Source organism: Eulemur rufifrons, chromosome 16, assembly GCF_041146395.1.
Source record: "Eulemur rufifrons isolate Redbay chromosome 16, OSU_ERuf_1, whole genome shotgun sequence".
Taxonomy (NCBI): domain Eukaryota; kingdom Metazoa; phylum Chordata; class Mammalia; order Primates; family Lemuridae; genus Eulemur; species Eulemur rufifrons.
In genome coordinates, this window is record NC_090998.1 from 51420053 (window position 1) to 51442265 (window position 22213).

The following is a 22213-nucleotide window of genomic DNA, read 5'->3' on the forward strand; positions in this document are numbered from 1 at the left end:
ATGTGGCCTTCCTTCCATTTCAAGGTTCCCTTTTCCTTTCAGTGTTTGTATTTCTATCCCGTCCCACCCTCTCTGTGATTTTGTGCCATAAAACGAGTCTCTCGGGCGGCTTTTCCAAACTCCCCTACTCACTCGCCTAGCTTTCTGCCCTCTGTAGATTTGTTCTCATTCAGAAACTGCTTAAAATTTGGCTTCTGCCTCCATCCTTTACTGAAACTGCCCTCATTGATACTTCCTGACTGCCCAAATCAATGGCCTCACTTGCTCCAACTACTCTGACTGGCTCTGGGACCATCCCTTTCTTTTTAAAATTGTCTTCTCGGTATTGATGAAGCTTTGTTCTTAGTTTTTTACTTCTTCAGCACCTGCCAGTTCTCTCTGTATCCAGCCCATAGTTCTGTCCTAAGTCTGTTCTACTTTCATTCTTGCCCTCATTCATTTCTGACACATCTGCACTATAACCTATGTATGCTTCTTCTCAAATATTTCTCTATAGTTTCTGCTAAGCTCCAGCGATGAATTTCCCTACTTGATGGACATCCTAACCATAAAATGTCTCTTTGACTCCTCAAACTCAACATTTTCAAAACTGAGTTAATCATCTTCCCTTGTCATTGCCACTACTATCTCTGTGAACAGGACCAGTGCGTTTATAGTCCTCCAGGCTTGAAATCTCAAAGTAGCCTTTGACTCGCAACTTCCCTTGTCTCATACTTGATTGATTACTAAGGACTTTCATCTTGTCTTATGGTAACAGCCTCCAATTGCTGCCAGAGTAGCCTTTCTAATATGCAAAGGTCATCCCCAGTTCAGAATCTTCCAGTGGTTCCCGAGTTCTTATAGAATAAACTTTCCAATTCTAGCAGAGCACACAGGACGCTTCACGAGTTCATTTTCTCCTGCCCGTGCATCCTCTCTTCCTCTGTGCTCCCTCCATGTGCTGCACCCAGTCCTGCTAGTCTTGCACATTTCTGTGTCTTTGTATACACTATGCCCTCTGTCTCTTCAGCCCTTGCCCAGAGTTTTCAATGTCCCTTTCTCTGCTTTATCCAGGCAGAACCAGGTACTTACTTTTCTTAATTTCCACATTTCTAACACATGGTCCTATCTCAGTGTTTATCAGGCTTTTATTTGCCTGCCTGTCTCTCCACTTGACCCTGACTTCTTGAAAGGTTGGGACTGGATCTTTTAATCTCTGAAATCCTGGTGCCTGGACCATTCAATAAAAATGCTGAATAAGTGGGGAATGAATCAAGTTTTGTGATGTCATCTACATTTTCCTTTTTGGAATCAACACTGCATGTAGATGCTGCAAAATGACCATAAGGAACTGCAGACACCTCGTGTTTGAATCCCTGTAACCGGTGTGTGCTGACATCGTGTTCAGGATTCACGTCTGCTCTGTCCTGTTCCAATTCGCACATGCCAGCTGTTCTTCAGGACCTTTGGACTCTTCTGCCATGATGGATACTTATAGCTGATAGGACAGGGGAGGGTGAGATGAATCATTTACCCAGGATGAGTGGGGGAAAAAAAATCTCCTTTTCCTTAAGAAGCACCATGACCATTCTGTCTCAGCTGCATTAAGGTTAACGTAGCCAGTGTCGGGGTAAAGGTAGCCTCCACCCCTTTTACAGGTGGTGGCCTACAATGCCAAGGTCTGACATATGGATTATCATTTTAATTCAGATTGCATTTAATTCAGATTCAAAGTGCTTTGCTGATGTTGAATGTACTTTGATTGCTCTCCAGATCATAGTTTTGCTACCAGGGGCATAAAACCAGTAGAAGACACCATTTCCCATCCATCAGTAAGGACCTTCAGAGTGTGTTTCTTTCCATTTGTTACTCACAGCAGACAGGAGTATAATCTCACAGCATCACCTATTTGCCGGGTTACATCCACTTATCTTCTGGGTGAAGCTTTTTGGACTTCGGCAGGGACACTCTACTTTCTGTGACTCTGTACTTTCACATTCTTATTTTTTCCATTTGAGATCGCAATTTGATAAATATTTTTAGACAACTTAGAGTTAAAAACTGTTTTTGAACCTTCTGTCAGCTGTTTGCCATCTCTACTGAGAAAGAACCAAGAAAAAACAGGTCAATTCAATAGTAATAGGTGGGATTAGATTAGATATAGTGAAAACCTTCTCAAAGGAGAGACTTGCTATATTTTTTTGGATAAAAAAGACAGTTGAGGAATTTCATTGTCTAGAAGGTTTTGAAAATAGAAATAACTACTAATTCAATGTATCATTACATTTATAAGCTCTATCTGGAGGCAAGTTGAGGGGATAGAAATTATTAGGAGACTTAATTTAATATTTAAAACAAATTTATGTGTTATAGATTGGTTTTAAAATTATATAAAGTTATAAGGTATATTCTAAATATAGGATTATATCAAATAATTTCAGATTTTACAATGAACTCTGAAAGTCCTCTGACATATTGGAATCGTTCCTTGGAAACAATAAAATTTCATTTGAAATTGTATGTATTGATTAGTCACATATATAAAAGTCTTGAAAATTAGGGCCAGATAAATTGCGGATTTAAAGACGAGTCAAAAGAAAAAGCCACCAGTATTACTTGGAAGAGGAGATGAGCTTGATTATCGTGCTTCATTAATGTGATCAATCAGCAAAAGAAAATGAAGGTGACTAATGAATTATAACCCTGTCACTTAAAAATCTGTATGATGAATTCTCCCTCCAGTAGCAGATACCCCTGCAAAGTATCCAGTCGGCACCAGGCTGCAAGCTACCGGCTCTGGCTTGAGGCCTGCTCATGTCTACTCAAGGTGAAGATGGAAATGACTCAATTGCTGACACTCCACATTTGACTCCTGCTGACTGGTGTGTGCCAATGTTGCGTTCAGGATTCGCGTCTGCTCTGCCCTATTTCCAATCCACACATGGCGGGTTCCATGCACAGTTCTTCAGGTTTGCAGGGAATGACTGTGTGTTTGTCAATTCTCGTCTTTCCTAGTGTAAGGAAGGGCAGGGAGAGCCAAAGACAGCTCTTTGGTTCCAAAAGTTTAAAAATCTGTTAAATGTTTATTTAATTTAGAAGGCTGTGAGATTTCCTATCAGATATGAGAAGCATTTAAAAAATATTACTTGATCCCATAATTTGAAACTTCTGTCTCGCTAAAGTGGTCCACACTAGCGTCTACCTGCTGGGGACCCAACACATGATGTATCACGTGATCCAGCTCAGAAGTGCAGCAGAGGTGGCCAACGGCTCCCTTCTGCAGATGGGGGGCGGTGGGCAGCTCTAAAGTTGTTCCCTTCCAGGGCTCACGGCATGACTACTTATACAAGCTTACCATTAGCTGCCCTTATCTTCCATTCTTTTCTTCTACGTTGGTAGAAGAAACCAGAAAAGTTGTTATGATTTTTCATTTTCTTCCTTTCAGCTCTTTTCAGTGTCACCCTCCCTAGTAGTAAGTGATGATGACAAAAGAAGCAAAGATCCTTCTGGAAATGTGTTCTAGCTTCTATTCTTTGCTGCAGTTCAGGCAGACTGAGAACAGACAGTCTCTACACCAGCCCTGGGAACATGAGCAGGAAGCAGAAAGCTGGAGAAACTAGCTGGATCCATTGCTCAGGCATGCTGCCATGACTGGGGTGTGACGGGGCTCTGGAACGAGCCGAGCCTTGGCCTCTGCAGCAGGAAAAGGGGCAGCCCGGGAAGTGGAGAAATAGCCAGCAAGATTCCGGAGAGGAGATGAGAGGGCTCCCTCTATGACATGGCTCTGCAACCCTCCCAGGGCTTTGTGACGCTCCTCAAAACCTAGCGCTTGGTGTACTCATCATTCTCCTATGAAACAACACGGCACCCTTCTGTTTTAGTACATGTAACATGTTGTTTCAGACTTCCTGTATTTTCCCCTTTGGTCAGTGACACGGAATGTTTTAATATTTATCTGAGAAGATTTCATTCTTTCCTGGGCATGTCCTTCCTTTGTAATGGAAACGTGAGAATTTTCTGTTTTGCAAGCTCTGGTCTCAACTTATCACCAATACAGCAAAGAGACTTTTTTATTATATTTGTGACTTTTGCCATGATTCACCATCCATACAAATGGCCCGGTTGCTATAGAAACACATGCATTAGAAAGCGGGCAGCAAATGGTGGCACAGAATAAAGACATAAATAAAGTGGTGGAAATAAACCACGGTATAGAGAAAGTGGCAATAAAACTTTTATTATCAGTTATTTGGGAAGACCTTTACATCTAATGTGGCCATACCAAGTTTAAGCAATAAATAAAAGAAAAGAAAAGAAATTCTCAATTTTTTTTTAAAATTTAGAATTCTATAATTTTTTTTCCCGGTCTTTTTGAAGTGGGAATAAATGTTCCTGCCATTTTGGACTTTGTTTAATTAAAATATAAAATGTATGACCTTCTGAGACACACTTGTAAACATTCTGGTTACATATATTATCAGTGGTGCTATAGTGGCTAATGTCTACAGCAAACACAAACAACTGGAAACTTCTTGAACCAGGTTTCTATTTATATTTCTACCAAGTTGGAGAGTAATACGCTGATTCAAGAGAGAATTTGAGTTGCTTATGCATATCAGTGACAGTGGGGCCTCAGCTTTGTTTCCTGCTACAAAATTTAAGATGTGTAAATATCAACCTGAGATAGCCAAACATATTATCATTCATTTGTATTCACTAATGGCCTTAATCAACATAGCAAGTCTTACCTAATACAAACAAATGGTTAGCCTTTGAAGCAGAATTACAAACATTCACAAGTTCATTTTAATTGCTCTTTCCTGCTGAAGGCTGTTATCCTGTTTCTGAGGTTTTTTTATTTTTATTTTTTTGAGACAGGGTGTTGCTCTGTCATCCAGGCTGGAGTACAGTGGGCAGTGGTGCTGTCAGCAATGAGCACTGTACACAAAGCCATTATACATAAAAAATTTCATTTGTAAATATCTACCAACCCTGAAGGTATTGTATGGAAGACTCGAGACCTACCCATTTGTGTCAAAGTGTAACCATTGGGAAAAAGGCCTAACTTTGAGAGCAATGTCAAGAGATTTTCACACATGATAATTCAGATTCAGGCATGTAATAGGTAATACAAACTATTCAAAATAGCTAAGAATTAGATAGAGCTTACTATTTACCAGGTGTTGTTCTAACACACATAGGTGCACACACACATAATCTCATATGATCTTCACAATTGCACAATAAAGTAAGGACTATAATTATCCCTATTTTCAGGCAAGGCATAGAGAGCTTAGGAAGCTTACTCAAGGTCCTACAGGAAGAAAGTGATGATGTTGGGATGAAAACCCAGGGAGCCTGGATCCAAAGTTTAGGCTCCTAACCAGTTCACTATGTTGCCTTCAACTGATTTCTTCCAAGAGTAAATAATTCACTCTAGTGTCAGCAAAAACAATATGGGACTCTAGAATCTCTTTGTTCTCATTTTGACTAAACTCAAACTTCCTGCACTTGCCTAATTCCAAATTTACCATCATTTTCATATACAAAAGATGACAAATCTCTTTCTATTTGAAGGTATATGCAAGTCAAAAACCATGTACACATATAACAATGGTGACTCTGTCTTTTGCAATGGGATTTCTTTGTATCTCCTTCAGGTTTCTGTATCCTGAAGACACTACTTCCCAGCATAGGTGATGGCTGGTGTCCTGCACTGATGGTGGCACTGGGGAGGCGGGAGACAGATCCTCTTGGGGAGATGAATCTCTGGCAAACAAGCCGAAGAGCCAATAGGGCCACACCAGCCGTGAAGTATAGGTAACTTAAGGATATTTCCTATTTTTATTCCCATGGTAAGCACAGGAATAAATCTCATGTTCTTTAAGTTTATTTACATGAATTAAAATCACGGCCACAAAAGGGATACAGGACAAGAAATACTCACACCTCTCTAGACTATGACTGGATCTGGCTGGAAAGATAGGTGTTCTCTTCCTCCAAAAGTTATGTGATTATGATGAGAGATTATGATCTTCCCAGACAGGAAAGACAAATTTAGGAGAGATTTGCATTTCTTTCTTTTTGACGTATTCAATAATACTTTTTCTCTTTATATAAACAACCAGCTATCCCAAAACAAGTAGCCAACTACACTTTCCTAGTCTTGCTTAGTTTGTATAGTATTTGGTTGTCCAGATCATATTTACAAGAATCATCATTGAAATTCCTAGACTTTAGGAAGCTTGCTGTAAAGCTAAGCATCCTTCCAACCTTCTTAAGGCTGGAGGGGATAAGAAGAAATAAACACTAGATCAGTGATTACCAGCAGGATATCTTCCTTGGAAAAGTATTGGAATCTTGGGAAATGAGGTATAGTTTGAAAAGGAATGTTTGAATTTATCATTGCTTTTTTGGAGGAGGGTTACGAAATATAAGTTAGTATGAAATTTATAATAGCATTAAATGAATACCTGGGATTCTTATAATTATCAAAAGGAGGTGGCATGTTTTCACAAAATTGTTTTAAAGTGAATAAGAAACTAAGAACGAAGGTTTCATGTCCAAAGCCACCCAGAATATAAAAAAGGAGTCTTAGAGGAAAAATCACATCTTTGGTTATGTTATAACATCAAAAGAGCAAGAAAAAAAAATCTCAAAAATAAAAAGTTGTAGGCAAAGGTAGTGTGAACTAATTCAGTCTGAAGTTATATTCAAGTGCAACCATTATCATATAGATAATGGGTATCACGTTAATAGATCAGATCTACCTGATGAAGCAGGCCCCATGAAACACTCTTCCCTTAGGTTTCGGTATTTCCAAGACGTTCTCTCTGGGCCAAATGCCATTGGCTGATATTTTACTTACGTGAGCTCTTGAAGTCTTTCTTTTTCAGTCTCCTCCTCATCATGGTTCCACGTGGGCTCGTGGAGTAGAGGCTTCGAGGTAAAGTCCCCATGTTCAGGGAACTCAGGCTGTACGCACTCATGGAGGTAGGAGAGAAGGACGAAGACACCAGAGCTGCTGTAAGAGAGTGAAGACGTGGCACAGAGCATTCTCAGGTGGGGGGTGAGCTTGCCACATGTGCCAGCCAGCAGCAATCCAGACAAACACACAGATGAACAGCTATGGCTAGTAAGTACCCCACCCAGACAGACACCAGGCCCCAGGAGCACGAGACAGCACGTTAGCATCCCAGAGTTACAACGGCCTGTAAATGCCGAGGAACTGCAAGGTCCTCGTAAGCACATAGGAAAACAAAGAGACTCTATGAGTTTTGCTTTAGACAAAAAAAAAAAAAAAAACCAAAAATAAAAAACATTAAAATAAGTTTTTCCATGAACAACTCAATGCGTCATACATAATCTCATTTTCATAGATATTTTCTGACATGAATTTCATAAGTCATTCCACAAACACAAAGAAGATCTCAGAACGTTGTACTCACTATAATATTCTCAACTGTTATTTCCTGAGCCACATATAAAGCATTCTGAACATTTACGCCTTTCCTAACAACAAACGCTTTCTGGTGAAAAAGAAAAAGACTTAGGAGATGTCAGAAATGATAAGTTGTTACTACAAAAAGAAAAAAAAAAGCATACAATACCCATGATGCCAAAGATGGAATGAATTAGAGGAGGAAGGAGTGAGAAGAATATATTTTAAATAAAAGACCAGGAGGAGAAAGCCTGGAACATTACGAGGGCTGTTTGGAGGAGGCGCTTTCGGGAATGTCAGGGCCGGCACTCTGCAGTGGTCAGGGTGGTACGTGTTATAGTGATGGTTGGGGTGATGGTTGCAGTGGCTGCTGGCCCAGGAATCCCAGGTAAGTTGCCTGTCGCTCCTCTGAATTTTCACTGCCCATATGAAGTGATGATGAGAAATAAGAAAAACAAACAAACAAACAAAGAACCAAAAAAAAAAAAAAGAGGAGAAAGTAACTGAATTGCACAAATAAAAAGTATAACAAAAAACAAAAGCTGTTCGCAAAGAAAAAAGAAAATCTACTTGGCTTTGCCATTTCTCAGTGGTCAGCAATATAGATGATTAACATCAAGGATGGAAACTTTTCATCTTCCCAAGAATAATGCATGTCTTTCCCCAGCTCATTTTTCCTCCTTTTAAGATGACTATTGAATCAATTTCTAATCTCCCCCTGTGCTTCACAGCAGAGATTAAAAACATTTTTTTTAACTTAAAAGTCAGTCCCATAAAGATCTATGCACACAATTAGTAATTAAAGATTTGCAAATCTTGGCCAGTTAGTAGCATTTGTTTTGAGAAAAAGAAAAAAAGGAGCAATAAATCACATTGGTTCATGATTCGAGTGGTTTACTAGTCACATATCACAATTTATTGCTCTGACATTTTAATTACACTCCGATCCATCACTTGGACTTGATTTTCCTCAACAATAAACCACTCTAATCATCCATCAGCATCGGAATCTTATCTGTATCCTGACTAATAAGAAGATAAAAGTCTCTATATTTTATGATTATTTTTGAAAAGTATGTTTACATTAAAATATTTAATTCTTAAAATATTTCACATGTTCTTATTTTTCCTTAAGATGCCATAAAATTTTAATAAAGTTTATTTCAAAGTCTTGGTGTCTCTTCTATTTTTTTAGAAAATGTTTATCATGTTTCCCTTCTGATTTCAGTGTTAAGATTTGATTTTCTACCCAGTGTTCTGAAATATGAGCAATATAGTGTTTGTTACTATGCCTGATATGAATTTTTCTATTCAATAACTTTAGAGAGCTCAAAATAACATATGAACTTGTATCTCCTACTTCTGTGATTCTGGTGTTAGGTATCTTACAGGTGAATTATGTAGCAGTAATTATTCATGTAGAGAGGTTGAATACTCTGTATGCATTTAAAGGAGGGTCATTTAGAGCTTAAGTTGTATCATCTGTGGTATCAGCTTCATTGGTCACTCCACATTCTTTCTGGAATGAGACAATACACGAAACAAAAGCACTAGCACGGACAGATCACTCCAGGGTGAGGCAGACCTCGTTTCAGTTCTGCCTATAGCCCTTCCTTGGCCAGCCACTCAGCCTCTCCGAATCTCAGTTCTCTCCTATGTCAAATGGAGATCATGAAAGCATCTACCCCATAGCACTACTGTGAGAATTACGCACATAAGATCCTTAGCATGGGGCTGGTATACAGAATAAAAACAAATGAGCGATGAGTAATAATATTGACTGTGCCTACTTTTCTACCTACTTGCCAACAATAAAGTACCTTGTAAAAGAAATAAATGTATCTCTCACTCAACAAATTTCACTCATTGGACAGTTAAATTTTAGGGACTTTCTCAGCAATGTGCAGAACAATACTCTTGTAGCCACCACAATTCTGTAGCCCTAAACCATCTGGCCTGCTCCTTCCATCCCACTGCCATGTCTGGTGTGGGTTCCCTCTCCTTCTCTGCTATCCTTGTTCAAGCCACTGTCTCCTTCATCTAGACCCCTGCCACAGCTTCAGACGTGGCTCCCTGATTCATCTCCTGCATTCATCTGGCACAACACGGCCAGGGAGATCTTTTGCATACATAGGTTAGGTCAAGTCGCTCCTGCCTGAATAGCTCACCATTACAAAGAGAGTCAAACGCAGCCCCTACTTATGTCCCTAGTGTCATCCCTACCACTCTCCCCATCGTTCATGTGTTTTAGCCACACTGATCTTATGTCTGTTCTTAGAACAAGCTAGGCTCTGTCCTGCCTCACGTAGGCTCTTTGCACTTGCTGTTCTCTCCCCAGTTGTTGTACAGTGGGCTCCTTCTCACCATTCAGGTCTCAGCTCAGGTGCCACCTCCTTAGAGACGTCGTTGCTGATTTCCCTGGCTGAGGTAGCCGCCCTCACTGGTGCTATCCCACTACTGTGTTATAGTTTACTCATGGTGCTTATGATTGTCTGAAATGGCTTTACTTAGTTAGTATATTTTTATTTATCTTTCTATACTAGAATGTAAATTCTACAAGTCTTGCTCACTAGATATATCCTAGCAACTAAAACAGTGCCTAGCATATACTAAGGAATGAGTGAATAAATAAACAAATGAACAGAGGCAATGAATGAATAGGAGTATCAGCCAGAGTGCCCATGTCTACACTGCAGCAGCACTTCCCTTGCAATGGAAGAGTGTTGCAGGGGATGCCCCTAATGGATTTTCTTTCACCATCCTTATTCTACTTTGGGGTATACAAGAAGACATTTTAGCAAGATGCAGTTATTGCTGGGTCTGGCTAATCTACAACCATAGCCACTCTCTTATACTTTTTACAAAGTATTGTCTGTGTTCCATTAAGCCAGGGTACAGGTAATGGACTTCAGGATTCTACACTCACCTTTTGACCCACTTCTTTATTAAGTGCTTTGAACATTACTGGTTATTTGTTAGGACTGTCAAGTCCAATTAATGGTTCAATAAGGAAGGTATTATTTAGCATTTATTATTTGCTCAGCACTGGGCCAATTGTTGTAGGCAGGTTCAGTGTAGGTCATAGCCTTTACCTTGAATTTGAGCTATTACTGGGGACTAAATCTTCATCCATACAAAATAATTAAGAGACAAAAATTATATAAGATAATGCACAAAATTGTATGCAATGGACAATGAATGTAAAAGGTGTTCAACAAATAATGTAGGTCAGAGAAGAGAGCTACTACCTATTTTGAATGTATATTCCACAGCTATTGGAATATGATGGTTTATAGAAGTGTACTTGCTACCCATATATTAGGCAAGTATTTTGTGAGTTTAATGGTAAGATGTTACATTTTTGGCATGCTCTTTCATTTTGCAAAAAGCATTCATAGACATTCTCTCATTTAATAGTGCCAATAATGGCAGCCTATTTTCACTAGGTGCTTATATACCAGGCACTGTGCTAGGTGCTTTTTCATGGAATTATCTCAGATAATGCTTGCAATATTCCAATGAGGTAGGTATTATTATAAACCCCATTTTATTTTACAGATGAAGAAACTGAGGTATAGAAAAGTTGAGTAACTTGCTTATAGTCCCAAGTGGTAGAGCCAGAGTTGAAGCCCAGAAGTGTGATTCCAGAATCCCTGCTTCAGCCACCAAACTCCACTTCCTCTTCCTATGGGTACCCCTAAGTCTCTCATTGTGGATAAGTGAACAGGAAATGTAAAATAGAATGCTTTTCATATCATTCCACGGCGACATCACTGCTGCAGTCTTAAGAGGTATACGGCACAGAAGTTACTTTTCTTTGTTCTCTGCTCTAATCATATCCTCTTGCCCTGCCTGGGATGTTCCAGAGAGCAGGCAACAGCTTCCAGCGGCTGCCCCTGGAGCTCCCCAAAATGGAAGGTCCTCCTGGTTCTGAATGTATCGAACCTGGTGACTCCAGTCACATTTTCTTTTCCAAAATCCCAGTTTACTTCAGTCATGATTATGTCCCCTAAAGGCCCTGAGTGGGAACAATTTCCAACCTCATCGAAAACTCATTTTTGTCAGCTTCTTTAATGCTGCTATTTACCAGTGAAAAGCACAGCTAATCTCTTACTCAGAGTTGATAGATTCATTTCTACATTGCCCTGAAAACACTGTGGTGAATTCTTTGCTGCCAACAAAATTTGGGAAATTCTGTCTCTTTCACCCAAGGCATGAGAGACACACTGTTCAGGCATCAGAGATCTTGAAAAAATAACCTGAACTTTCCTGTGGATAAAGGGTAAAACTGTGTGAAACTCCATTAATACAAAAACAGAAGGTTGAGAATTGTAAACATGATAAACATTTTTTTTTTTGTATTTTTTTCCTTCTTTACTATGATTTAATTATGTGTATAGGCCAATATTTATTTCCTCTTGAAAATGCAAGTCTGGTTTTAATGTGAAATGTAGGGGAAGTGCCCGTATGCCAGACAGGGAAGATCGTGAACAACTTGCAGCAAAAGTAGATGCTGGGTCAGCAGTGGACGCTAGAATTACTTAAACTATCAGCTTCCTACTCCCCATACAAATGACATCAGGTTACCACAGTAAAGACAAAAATGTGTTCTTGGTCCATATTTTAGCACATAAATTAATCTTTTCAAATTGTCTTGGCAGGTAAAAACATTTACTATTTCATGACTTGGAAACTACTTGAATTATTTATGATTTGTGTACAAGGCAAATTAAAGCAAAATAAATGAGGTTGCTAAAGACAATAACATTTTAAAAGGGTCTGTTACACATTTCCATTTCGCTGATACCAGAATTTAGCAAGCAAAACCCCACGTTGAAAGAGCACTCCGCAGTGTGCGTTCTTATACCTACTGAGCTTCAAATCCAGTGACGACTTCTGGTTAATTTAAAGAAACTGAAACCATTTCAGAAATCTCTCCTGTCAGCCTGGGTGCAGGAAAGGCCCATGGGCCACCTGAGAGGAACCGTGTACGTTCCCACGAACTGAACCTTCCTAGAGCTCCTTAGCGTTTCCATTCCAATACTGTAATGCTAATTTTCTTTCAGTAACCTGCCTGTGCCACATTATTTCTCTACTCCAATGTGCAAAATTAAAATCTGATAAGGGTGATGTTGTACTAGAGATTTTCATTAGCTTCAGAGCTGTCTAAGCTCCATTTAATTAAAAAGGTTGCATCCAGCTGACTCATTCATTCAGTATGAAAATTATCTAGTTCCTTTTTTTTTTCCTCCAGATTGTGGAGAAGTGCAGAGTGTTTTAGAAGGTGGAAAATATAAATGACCTTCTCACAAACAAAAAATTCAATTCCTGAGAAAATTGCACTGTCTCTAAACACACAGAAATGTATTCAGGCCTTCAGGCCACCCTGACAACACTAGTGAGGCCTCTAATTTAAGGAATTAAAAAAAAAAAGATATTTGATTTAAGAAACAGGTGAGAGAAGGAGTTAGAACAAAGACCCCACTGGGAAAGCCTGACTTCATTCGATTTGGGGCTCAAAGTCCTCTTTCTTGTAGCAGGTTTTGTTTACAGATGCCGAGGTGGATGGTCTATAAATACTCAGCAAATGGATCTGTGAACTTCAAGGCAATGAAAATGCCGATTCCCTCAGCTGATACTTTTTATTGAATAAATGGAGTCAAATATTGTGATGGTCCCAGGCAAGATGTTTGGTCAGAAAGGTTTTTCTCTATCCTAGGTAAAAAACTACTCTGGCAAACAGATACAATATATAGAAAATCAACCCTTCATACAACTGGTTCCCCAACCCCTGCCAAATATTTGAAGCTTCTGTTATTAATATCCACTTTGTTTTAAAAAAGTGAGAGTTTTACTACTTGCCTTCCTTAGCCTTCCTGACTTCCTGGAAATTCAATATGAATACCAGGAAGTCAAATGATTTCCCTTCTCTCCACATTCAATCTGCACCAAAGACTTAAAAAAAAAAAAAAAATCAAATAGTACTAGCCTGAAAATTCTATTTCAAACAATGTTTCTTTCCTCAATTTTGGAGCTCCAAGTAAATCATGAGTGGCTTGGAAAAAAGGATTTGGAAGATGAATTAGCGTTAAAGGTAGCCTTGTTTTGAACAGAAATAATAAAGGCAGAATTAAGCTTAATGTCCTTCTGCCTTCTGACTCTTCTGGGGGAGGCAACGACTGCAAGGGCAAGATAAAGAGATTTCTCCGGATGGATCATCTCACCATGGTCAGGTCCCTTCAGGGCCAGGCGGGTCTGATGATGGGGGAGAATCTCAAGCTTGACCTGGTCAGTGGTGTTTGCCAGGAACTGGGTGGCTTCGGCTAAGGTACAGTACTCCATGCTGGTTCCGTCGATGGACAGGATGTGATCTCCCACGTGCAGTGCGCCACATCTACGGAAAGGAGAAATACTCAGTACGATGAAGTGCCTTCCTCTTTGGGATCTGACTTTCATGTCCTTCATCGTTAAAATTTCACACAGTTTCATTTACTTTTTTTTAAAAAAAGAGGAAAGTTTGAGTGTTATAGGAAACCCCATCTGTCACATTTTAAGTACCTTGGGTAGGAATAGGAATGTAAAACCTTGGAGAAAATGCAGAAAATTTCAAGGAAATGTTTTTCTCTTTGTGCTTCTTAAAAAAACTTCTTTGGGTGTGTTGGTGCTGAAAGTTGAGGGGAAGTGAGCAAAAGTGGAGTGAAGAGCAGGAAAATTTTTCTCCTTGACTTTTTTTGTGTGTGTTTTTCTCCTTCTAGGCTTTTCTATCTATAAATAGGAGTTGGTAAATATTCTGAATCTCAAGACTGGTGACTCACAGAATTGGATTAGGTTCTATTTTATGTGGGAATGAGAATAACTTGCGGAGATTCAGCGAAAACTTCCTCAGAATCCTCTCACACAAGCTCCCGGATCACCAGTCCTTTACTACTGTGCTGTATTTTGTTATTCTGGAGTGAAACATTTATGAGTACAAAAGCTCTCCATGACGATGGAAATTATGCAGGAGTCCAATGAGTAATACAATCGGGCCTGCATGATGAGTCAAGGGGAAAGCTGGGGGTGGGGGCGCTAGCTGCTACGTCTTGCTGAACTCAAGAGACTGGCTACTGGGTGAGCTGAGAAAAGCAGGCACAGCAGTCAGCACCCCGACGCACCAGTCAAGTGGACAGCTGGCTACCCCCAGTGGAATGGGAAAAAACAGAGGGGGGAAATTAAAGCATCCTGCACCACTGAACTGGAGAACACCCCTAGATCAAGGGCTGTCACTGGGAAGGACCGAACGTAGGGTAAGACCACAGTGGAGCCTGGAGCCGTAGACTGACCACGACGGGGGTTGCTGCAGGTCACTGCCCTACAGCTGGAGCTTTTCTAGGCAGGGCGAGGGCACGGGGGGAAGAGGCTGGAAACATACGGGGGAGACTGGCATTCGGGCACAGTGTATCTACAAATTTCCAGTGCGAATAGTCTACTTCTCAAGACAAAAGCATTTCAAGTCATCGCTTCCATCTAAAAATATTATCTCATGTTGATGCACTTGGAGAGCTGCAGCTATGGAAGAAGAGAGTTTTCTTACCAGGAGCTGTAAAATACCTTATTAGGTGGGAAGGCAGTCTTTTTTGTTTTTCTCTCCTTTTACCTTACAAGAAATTTCATTTTTATTGTGGCATTGGAATGAATGATATTTTAAGAGACGTAGGCCTTGAAGGTTGTGAAATCCTAAGATTAACAGAATAAGACCTTCCTTTAAAGGTTGCATTATTTTTAAAAATATTGTTTTATTTATTTGAGAAAAAAGGAATAAGGTTTTATGGTAGCAGGATTTAATTGTTAACAATTCAGGAAAACCCATGACTTCTCCGCGTGTGGCTTAATAAAGATCTGCTCAGCTACCCTACGTCAAGAACTGTGTCCTATTACCCTAGGACGCAGTAAGAAAACTTGCTTGGTTGCTTGGTTTTTTTTTTTCTGCTGCCTAAAGGCCACACCAAGCATCTGGATGAGGTGAAATTACATCACAGGGAGGCCGATACAGGAGAATTTTTAAGCCCCACAAGGAAGTAACTTGCTTCCCTACGTGAAACTTGTATAAACTGGCAAGAGAGCTGGTTTTTTATTGTGTGTGTCTATGCATGTATATGCATATGTATTACATATGTGTGTGTGTATGTGTGTGCGTATTTTTAAACACATTGCAGTTTTGAAAAGTAGGCACTTTCCCAATACTCACCTGTCTGCAATACTTGCAGATTTGATTTTGTCTATGACAATGACCTGTTTGTTACAGCACATCGAGGTAGTTAGGGCAACCCCAAGGCTGGCACCAGGAGTTTTGGCAACTTCAACTAGTAGTGGCCCGGATGCTGTTGCCACAGAATCTGTTGAGAAACAAATTTCAGAAAACAAAACAAAATAAAATAAGCAAACAGACAAAAGAAAAAGATAGAGAACTGAATGTTCAGTCTGAGTTGGCCTATTATTTTATCACTGATACTTAGATGTCCCTTCCATATGATATCCTCACAGCCGGTGATAAATTCTTAGGGCCCCTTTTAACACACATGTTCCATCCAGCTTACACTGTAATAATGTGTGCACGTGTTAATCTCTTCAATTAGATTTTAAGCTTCACATCCGGTGGGATAATGTCTTATGTATCTTCATGCCCTCCACACTGTTTGACACAGTGCCTGACACATACTAGGTCTTTCAATAAAGGTTTTTAAAATTAATTAATTAATTCAATAAGTATCTTAGCACCTACTAGGAACAAATGGATAGATGGATGGGTGAGTAGATGGATAGAAGGAAGGAAGCAAGGAAAGAACAAAGGAAGGGAAAGAGCATGAATGAGTAGAAGAATGGATAGATGGAAGAATGGATGGAAGGACAAATGGATGGATGGATGAATAGATGGATGTATGGATGATGTCTCTAATTACCCAAATAGCAGGAATGGCAACACTAAGTTAAATGTGTAGACCCTTTGGGTCTTTCTCTATTCTGGACCTGACTTAGGGTCACCTCCCTCTCAGGAGTGACTTTACATATGCTTTATCTTTAGCTTGGAACATTCTTCAGCCCTTCAACTCCTACTCACCCCACTCACTGTAAACATCAATTCTTCTGGGAAGCCTCTCCAACTCACTTGGCGAGATGCCTTTCACAGGTGCTCCCTCAGCCTGCTCTATTCCTGCTATTGCAGTGTACATCTCACTGTTTCATAATGGCCTGTTTTGATTACATGCCTCTGTCCTTTGCCAGACTGTGAGCTTACTGTGAAGGCAGAGACCATGTCTTGTCAGTCACAGTATTCTCAGTGGCTGGCACACAGGAGGTATGCAACTAATATTTGTTGAATGCACGTATGAACAAATAAGGAAACTCATGACGTTGCTTAAAGCTCAGAAGAGCCAGGTGTCATACGGGAAAGATCCCTGGACATGGAGTTAAAACATCTGCATTTAATTCTTATTTTTACAATATTTGGGTCATGGTACCTTAGATAAGTTACTAAAACTTTCTAAGCCTGCTTGCTTACCTATGAAATGGTACCTTTTCCACAGTGTTTGTTACAATCACATCAATGTGTAAGAGCACTTCGCTACGCATACAGAATATTGTCATTATTGATATTTTATGACCTCAAAACTTTGAGTCATCTCATTTTTCAAGACTGAATATTGATCTGTAATATTTTTCTGATTTTTCTTCTGCTCTGGTATTTGACACTTCATTAACACAATTTTGTCTTTCCATGCGTACATCTGTATCATCAAGGCACCACTCTGATATAGTGAACTAGGGAATCTGTGTTTCTCTTGCAGAAGTTCAGGCACTGTGCAATGACTCATGAAGCTGAAAGGTCCATGGGAGAAAGCCATCTTCAGTTTGAGATAAAAGAAGGTATTTCTTAAATAAGGTGAAGAGAAGAACATCTATGTCAACAACATATATATTCCAGTGCCAAAGATTCTTATATGTATTATGTTTCTTTCTTAACTGATTGGTAATATTGAAATTAGTTTAGTCCTAAAAAAGGTTAAGAGACCATTAGGGTCTGTATCTCTTCCTACCAATTCTAGAGCATAGTTTCAATATCTGGAAGGAGTCAGAAGTCTTAGTCTACTAAGAGGACTTTTTGGTTCTGGGATGTTATGGTTACTTAACCCAGAGTGGTTACTTTGCCCATGAGCCTAACTATGGTGGCTGCCACTGTCTGGTCTTGCTCACCTTACTGTATTAATTTCCCTGATCTCCTGACATCAAATGAGGGTCATTGACAATGTCCTTCCTGGCTTCTCTCTCTCCTTCTCCCCCATTTCCTGCTTTGTTTCTCTCTAGCACTTTACTTGGTCATGGTGCAGCCCAGGGTCCTGCCTCACTCTCATGGTGGAGTTGACAGTGAGTCGCCCCTGTGGCTACATGCAACAGTGGTTTGCACCTCTCTGCCTCCATGGGAGCCTCTGGTAAAGGATTCTGGTCAGTTTCGGCAGCCTGTGCTGTAGTTGTCCTTGTCTCAGTAGGGTGATCAGCTCTGCCCATCTCTCAATTCTAATAATTGAAGGTCTGCTACTGAGCCAAGTGCGCATATCTGATGGCCCCAGCTCCACCACCAGCAGTCGCTGTCATCCTTCTCTGCCACTCTCTGGCAACTTCTTTTTCTGCTCAGGTCAAATGCCACATGAGCTCTGGCCTAGCAGGGCCTTTTCTCACATTATCTTTCTAGAACTTTAGAATGACTAATTTTTGATTTCTCAAACCATTTTCCATAGTCTTGTTGGATTTTAATAGGTATATGTGTGGGATGACAATCACTTATGCTCTTCCTCATGGTTTTGTCATGTATAAAGATAAATTTGTTTTGGTTTAACAGATGAAAATAATACGGTTTCTATGTTACTTATTACTTAATCTCTTACAGATGACAGAAACTACTAGTTGTTCCCTGGTATCCCATCTTCCTTTCTTTTTTCAGTAATAGGGTTCTGAGCAAATGGCTGCCTAATTAAGGACCACATTTCCCAGCATCCCTTGCAACAAGGTGTAGCCACATGACTAATTTCCTGCCAATGGGAAGTGAGATGTGATGTGTTGCAGATGTGCTCTTAAAAAGAATGGCTGTGCTCGCCTCACCCTCGTTTCCCTCTTCTTCTTGCTGGAATGTGGACCCAGAACTGGCACGCTATCTTCAGCCATGCACACAATGGCATGGAGCCCCGAGACAGATGACACCTAGGCTCCTGAAACCATATCCTCAGGAATTGCTTAATCTCTCAAGAAAAATCTTCTAGTATATTTAAGCTAGTATTTTGAGTTTGGGTCTTTGTTACCACAGCCAAATCTGTATCGATAGATCCTTTCACTTCAGTCAATCTCTCCAATGTATCTTTCTTGAACCGCTATTCTAAGTAGTAGCTATTTATAACTACTGTATTTATAACATCTGTATTTGCAGATGTAAATTTTGTAAAATTACAATCAACCATTACCCAATACGCACACTAGGTATTCATTTTTCTTAAAAGTATTAAACCACGATTAAACATGAACAGCTTTAAAGAGATTATCAGGATATTCAAAAGTTGTTAACTATAAACTCTTAAGTTAGTTTTTCCTGGCCTATATATTTGTCAAAGTATTGTATGGTTCTAATGTTCCATTGGTAGTGAAGAACTAATATCAGATATTTTCTTATAGAAAGAAATGATAAGAATAGGGATATCAAGACACTTAGGAAAAGGGTGCCAGATCCTCTGCCATCATTAATTTGTGGGGGAGAGGGAGAGAGAGAGAGAACACCCACAGCTGCTCTGGTACACCTCTGTGACTGGAAACTAGAATGTCAGTATCTCTTCAAGTAGAACTCTGCCCATTAAGGCCTTGAAGGAAAATGTGCAATATTTCCATTTGGGGGAGTCAAATGTGCAAATTAATGAGTCTCTTTAAAAATTTAAAGTGGGAAGCTTCAAAATTCTGACACAAGAGAAATTTAAAGTCATGGTTAAGGGGAGAGGCAGTGTGTTGTTAAGCTGGGCTCAGGACTGGAGGCCGGGAGGGTGGACCTTGTGACACCTGTAACTCACCATGTGGCCCAAGACATTATCTCTCATAGACCTCATTTTCTTCATTTATAAAATGAGGAGATTTCAATAAAAGTTTTCTAGTCCTGACAATCTGTGAATCTATAGAGAAATAGTGATGCCAGGTAAATATGAGGCTAGTGGCTGGCCAGAGAAACTAGGGAAGGTTAACAAGCTTTATAAAATACACAATAGCAGGGGAATCTAAATTCCAATATCCTACTAATAAACAGACAAGGTGAACTGCTAGATATAAAAGTGATTCGAGATAACTGACATTTATGAAGGCTGGCTGAAAATACTCAGACTTTTAAATATTTTGATGACAGTAATAACATCCTTTCAAGACTGGTTTTGAGGATTGGTTCCCCACTTTCATATATACATCCCATAATATGAAGCTTTTACATTAAAGAGTTTCCAGGGCACAACCTCAACTTCTATCAATATTTTATCAATGAGGTTCTAACTTACATAGAAAAACGTGGTGAGGGAAAGAGGGTGCTTATCTCATATAAAGATGATCAGGGATATTAACAACAGTTTACTGAACATGAACTCAGTCTTGTACTCTCTCTCTTTAGTAGCTCATGGTTTCACTTACTATGCTCACTCTTAAATTTTTGTGCCCAGCACACGTCATTCCCCGGAGCTCCCATTGCTAATGGAACATTCTTGGATGTCTCATAGCTACACCAGACACATGCGCAGAACTGAAGTGTGAGGCCACTGTAGCCCTTTGCTTCTGTTGCAGGTTTCCTTCTCCCAGTGAATGGCTCCCGTTATACTCCACCACACACACCGGAAACCCAGGGGTCATCCCTGACTCCTTCTTTTCCTTTATCCTCACAAATTCCTTCTGATTCTACTCTCTGAATAGCTCTCAATTTCATCCTTTCTTTCCAACTCCACGATCACCATTCTAGTCCAAGTTACCACCATCTGATATTCCTGCATCCTCTCATACCTTCCACTTTCCCTACTCCAGCGTAATCTTTCAAAAGTGAATATCTCGTCATGTTAACCCCATGCTTAAAACCTTTCTATAGCTGTTCTAGTGACAGGGTAAAAGTTCTGCACATGGTCTACAAGGTCCTGCACGGTTTGCTTCCTGCTACCGCACCAGTTTTATTTTCTACCATCCCGCCCTGGTTCTCTCTGCTCCAGCCTTTACTCCTCTCTTGGTTCTAAAGTGCTGTGAGCCTTCCTGCTGCAGTTCCCGCGTTCACACTGTTCTCTCTACCTGGAACGCTCTGGCTCTCTCTGCCCGCTCCTTCACCTGCTTTCGTTACCACTGCTCTGCTCAAATGCCACATCCTCAGAGTTTCCTCCCTTGCCCGCAAACTTTGTCAACCTGCCTGTTATACACTTTCATAGAACCCCGTGCTTTTCCTTCACAGTGTTTATAATAAATGCAATTCAACAACTGTTTAGCTGTTAATTTTTTGCTCCCTGATTGAAAACGTAAGCTCCATGCAGCAGGGATTATGTATATTCTGCTATGACCGTCACTCTCCATAGTGCCCAGAAAGCAGCTATATACGTAGTAGGTGCTCAGTGACATTTGTTGATGGAATGAGTTAAAGAATGAACACCAATTATGTTATTCAAAGCACCATGTTAACAATACTGATGATACAGAAACTTAAGTCATGTTCTTTGGCTTGAAATAGTTCCCAGTGTATTGGGGATCACGTTGACCCCATGCTTAAAAACTTTTGATGGCTCTTTTGTTGTATCAAGGTGCATATGCATACATAGATGATGTTGATGATATGCGGGATATTTTCCCTTTTGTATAAATCCTAACCCTGCTCAATGAACTGCATCCAATGCCTCATAATATCAGACTGTGAACTACTCGAGTTTATCCAATAGCTGAAGAATTAGGACACAGTCCTCTGGGGGAAAGGTAGCCCATCTTCTTCCAGGCGGAACTTGAACTCATTGGTCATTTCCCTTCTAGAAATGGATATCACAGCACCTGGAAATGATTAAGTAAATAAGCCACCTCCAGGAGTATGAGCTCTTAAAAGAGAACAGTGTCACTCAGGCATTAACACAAAGGTCCTGTGCCTTAAAATCATTAAGAGATGTAAATGCAGTGGACACCAGGGACAGGATACGGCCTGGCTCTAGGAGAAGCTACCACACTAGATTGTCTGCAGAGGACTCTGAGCAAATTATGTTGACTGACAGCTGAACAGAACCATGGGGTAGAGTATGCTGTTTAAGTCTGGGTCCCAGCAAGAAGCACATGATACACTCAGATTAGGATAATTTGAGAAGAGTTTGACAAAGCAACTAGAAAGCTGTGAAAAGTTACAAGGAAACCACAAGGGATAATACAGTAGTCCGGGGCCAGAAGCAATAGGGCACCATTCCCTACCAAGCCCCCAAAAGGCAAAAAATAGATAGAACTGCTAGTGGAACCGGGATTCAGAAAGGGACAAGTGGTTGGGGACAACCTGACGTTAGCTGGGACAGTGACTCCACAGGGAGGAAGCCAGGGGAGTAACACTCTGTGTCACTGTCCTCCCGCCTTCTGATCTCCTGCCATGACTCTCTCAGCCAAATCCAACTGGAAGCCAGAGGGCACGAGAGCCCATAGCGCAGGCCACATGGGCATGGTGCAGCGCAGCGAGAAGGGTGGTGAGTGGCTCCAGGGGTAAAGAGGAGGAGTCCCTTATTTGTGTATATCTCCACTCAGTTT

At 40.3% G+C, this 22213-nt stretch overlaps 1 protein-coding gene across 11 annotated transcripts in view; it reads right to left on the reverse strand.

Moving 5' to 3' along the window:
- GRIP1 (glutamate receptor interacting protein 1) overlaps window positions 1-22213 on the reverse strand; it is a 620258-nt gene that overhangs the window by 70795 nt on the left and 527250 nt on the right. For 5 of the 11 annotated variants that reach the window (XM_069491629.1, XM_069491627.1, XM_069491625.1 and 2 more), the window contains exons 8-10: window positions 15648-15795; window positions 13645-13814; window positions 6848-7003 (exon numbers count right to left, since the gene is read on the reverse strand). In XM_069491629.1, the coding sequence (XP_069347730.1) occupies window positions 6848-7003; window positions 13645-13814; window positions 15648-15795 (474 nt within the window). Of the gene's footprint in view, window positions 1-6847; window positions 7004-7683; window positions 7840-13644; window positions 13815-15647; window positions 15796-22213 lie in introns of all 11 variants that reach the window. The other 6 variants (XM_069491621.1, XM_069491624.1, XM_069491623.1 and 3 more) reach the window with 2 other exon arrangements.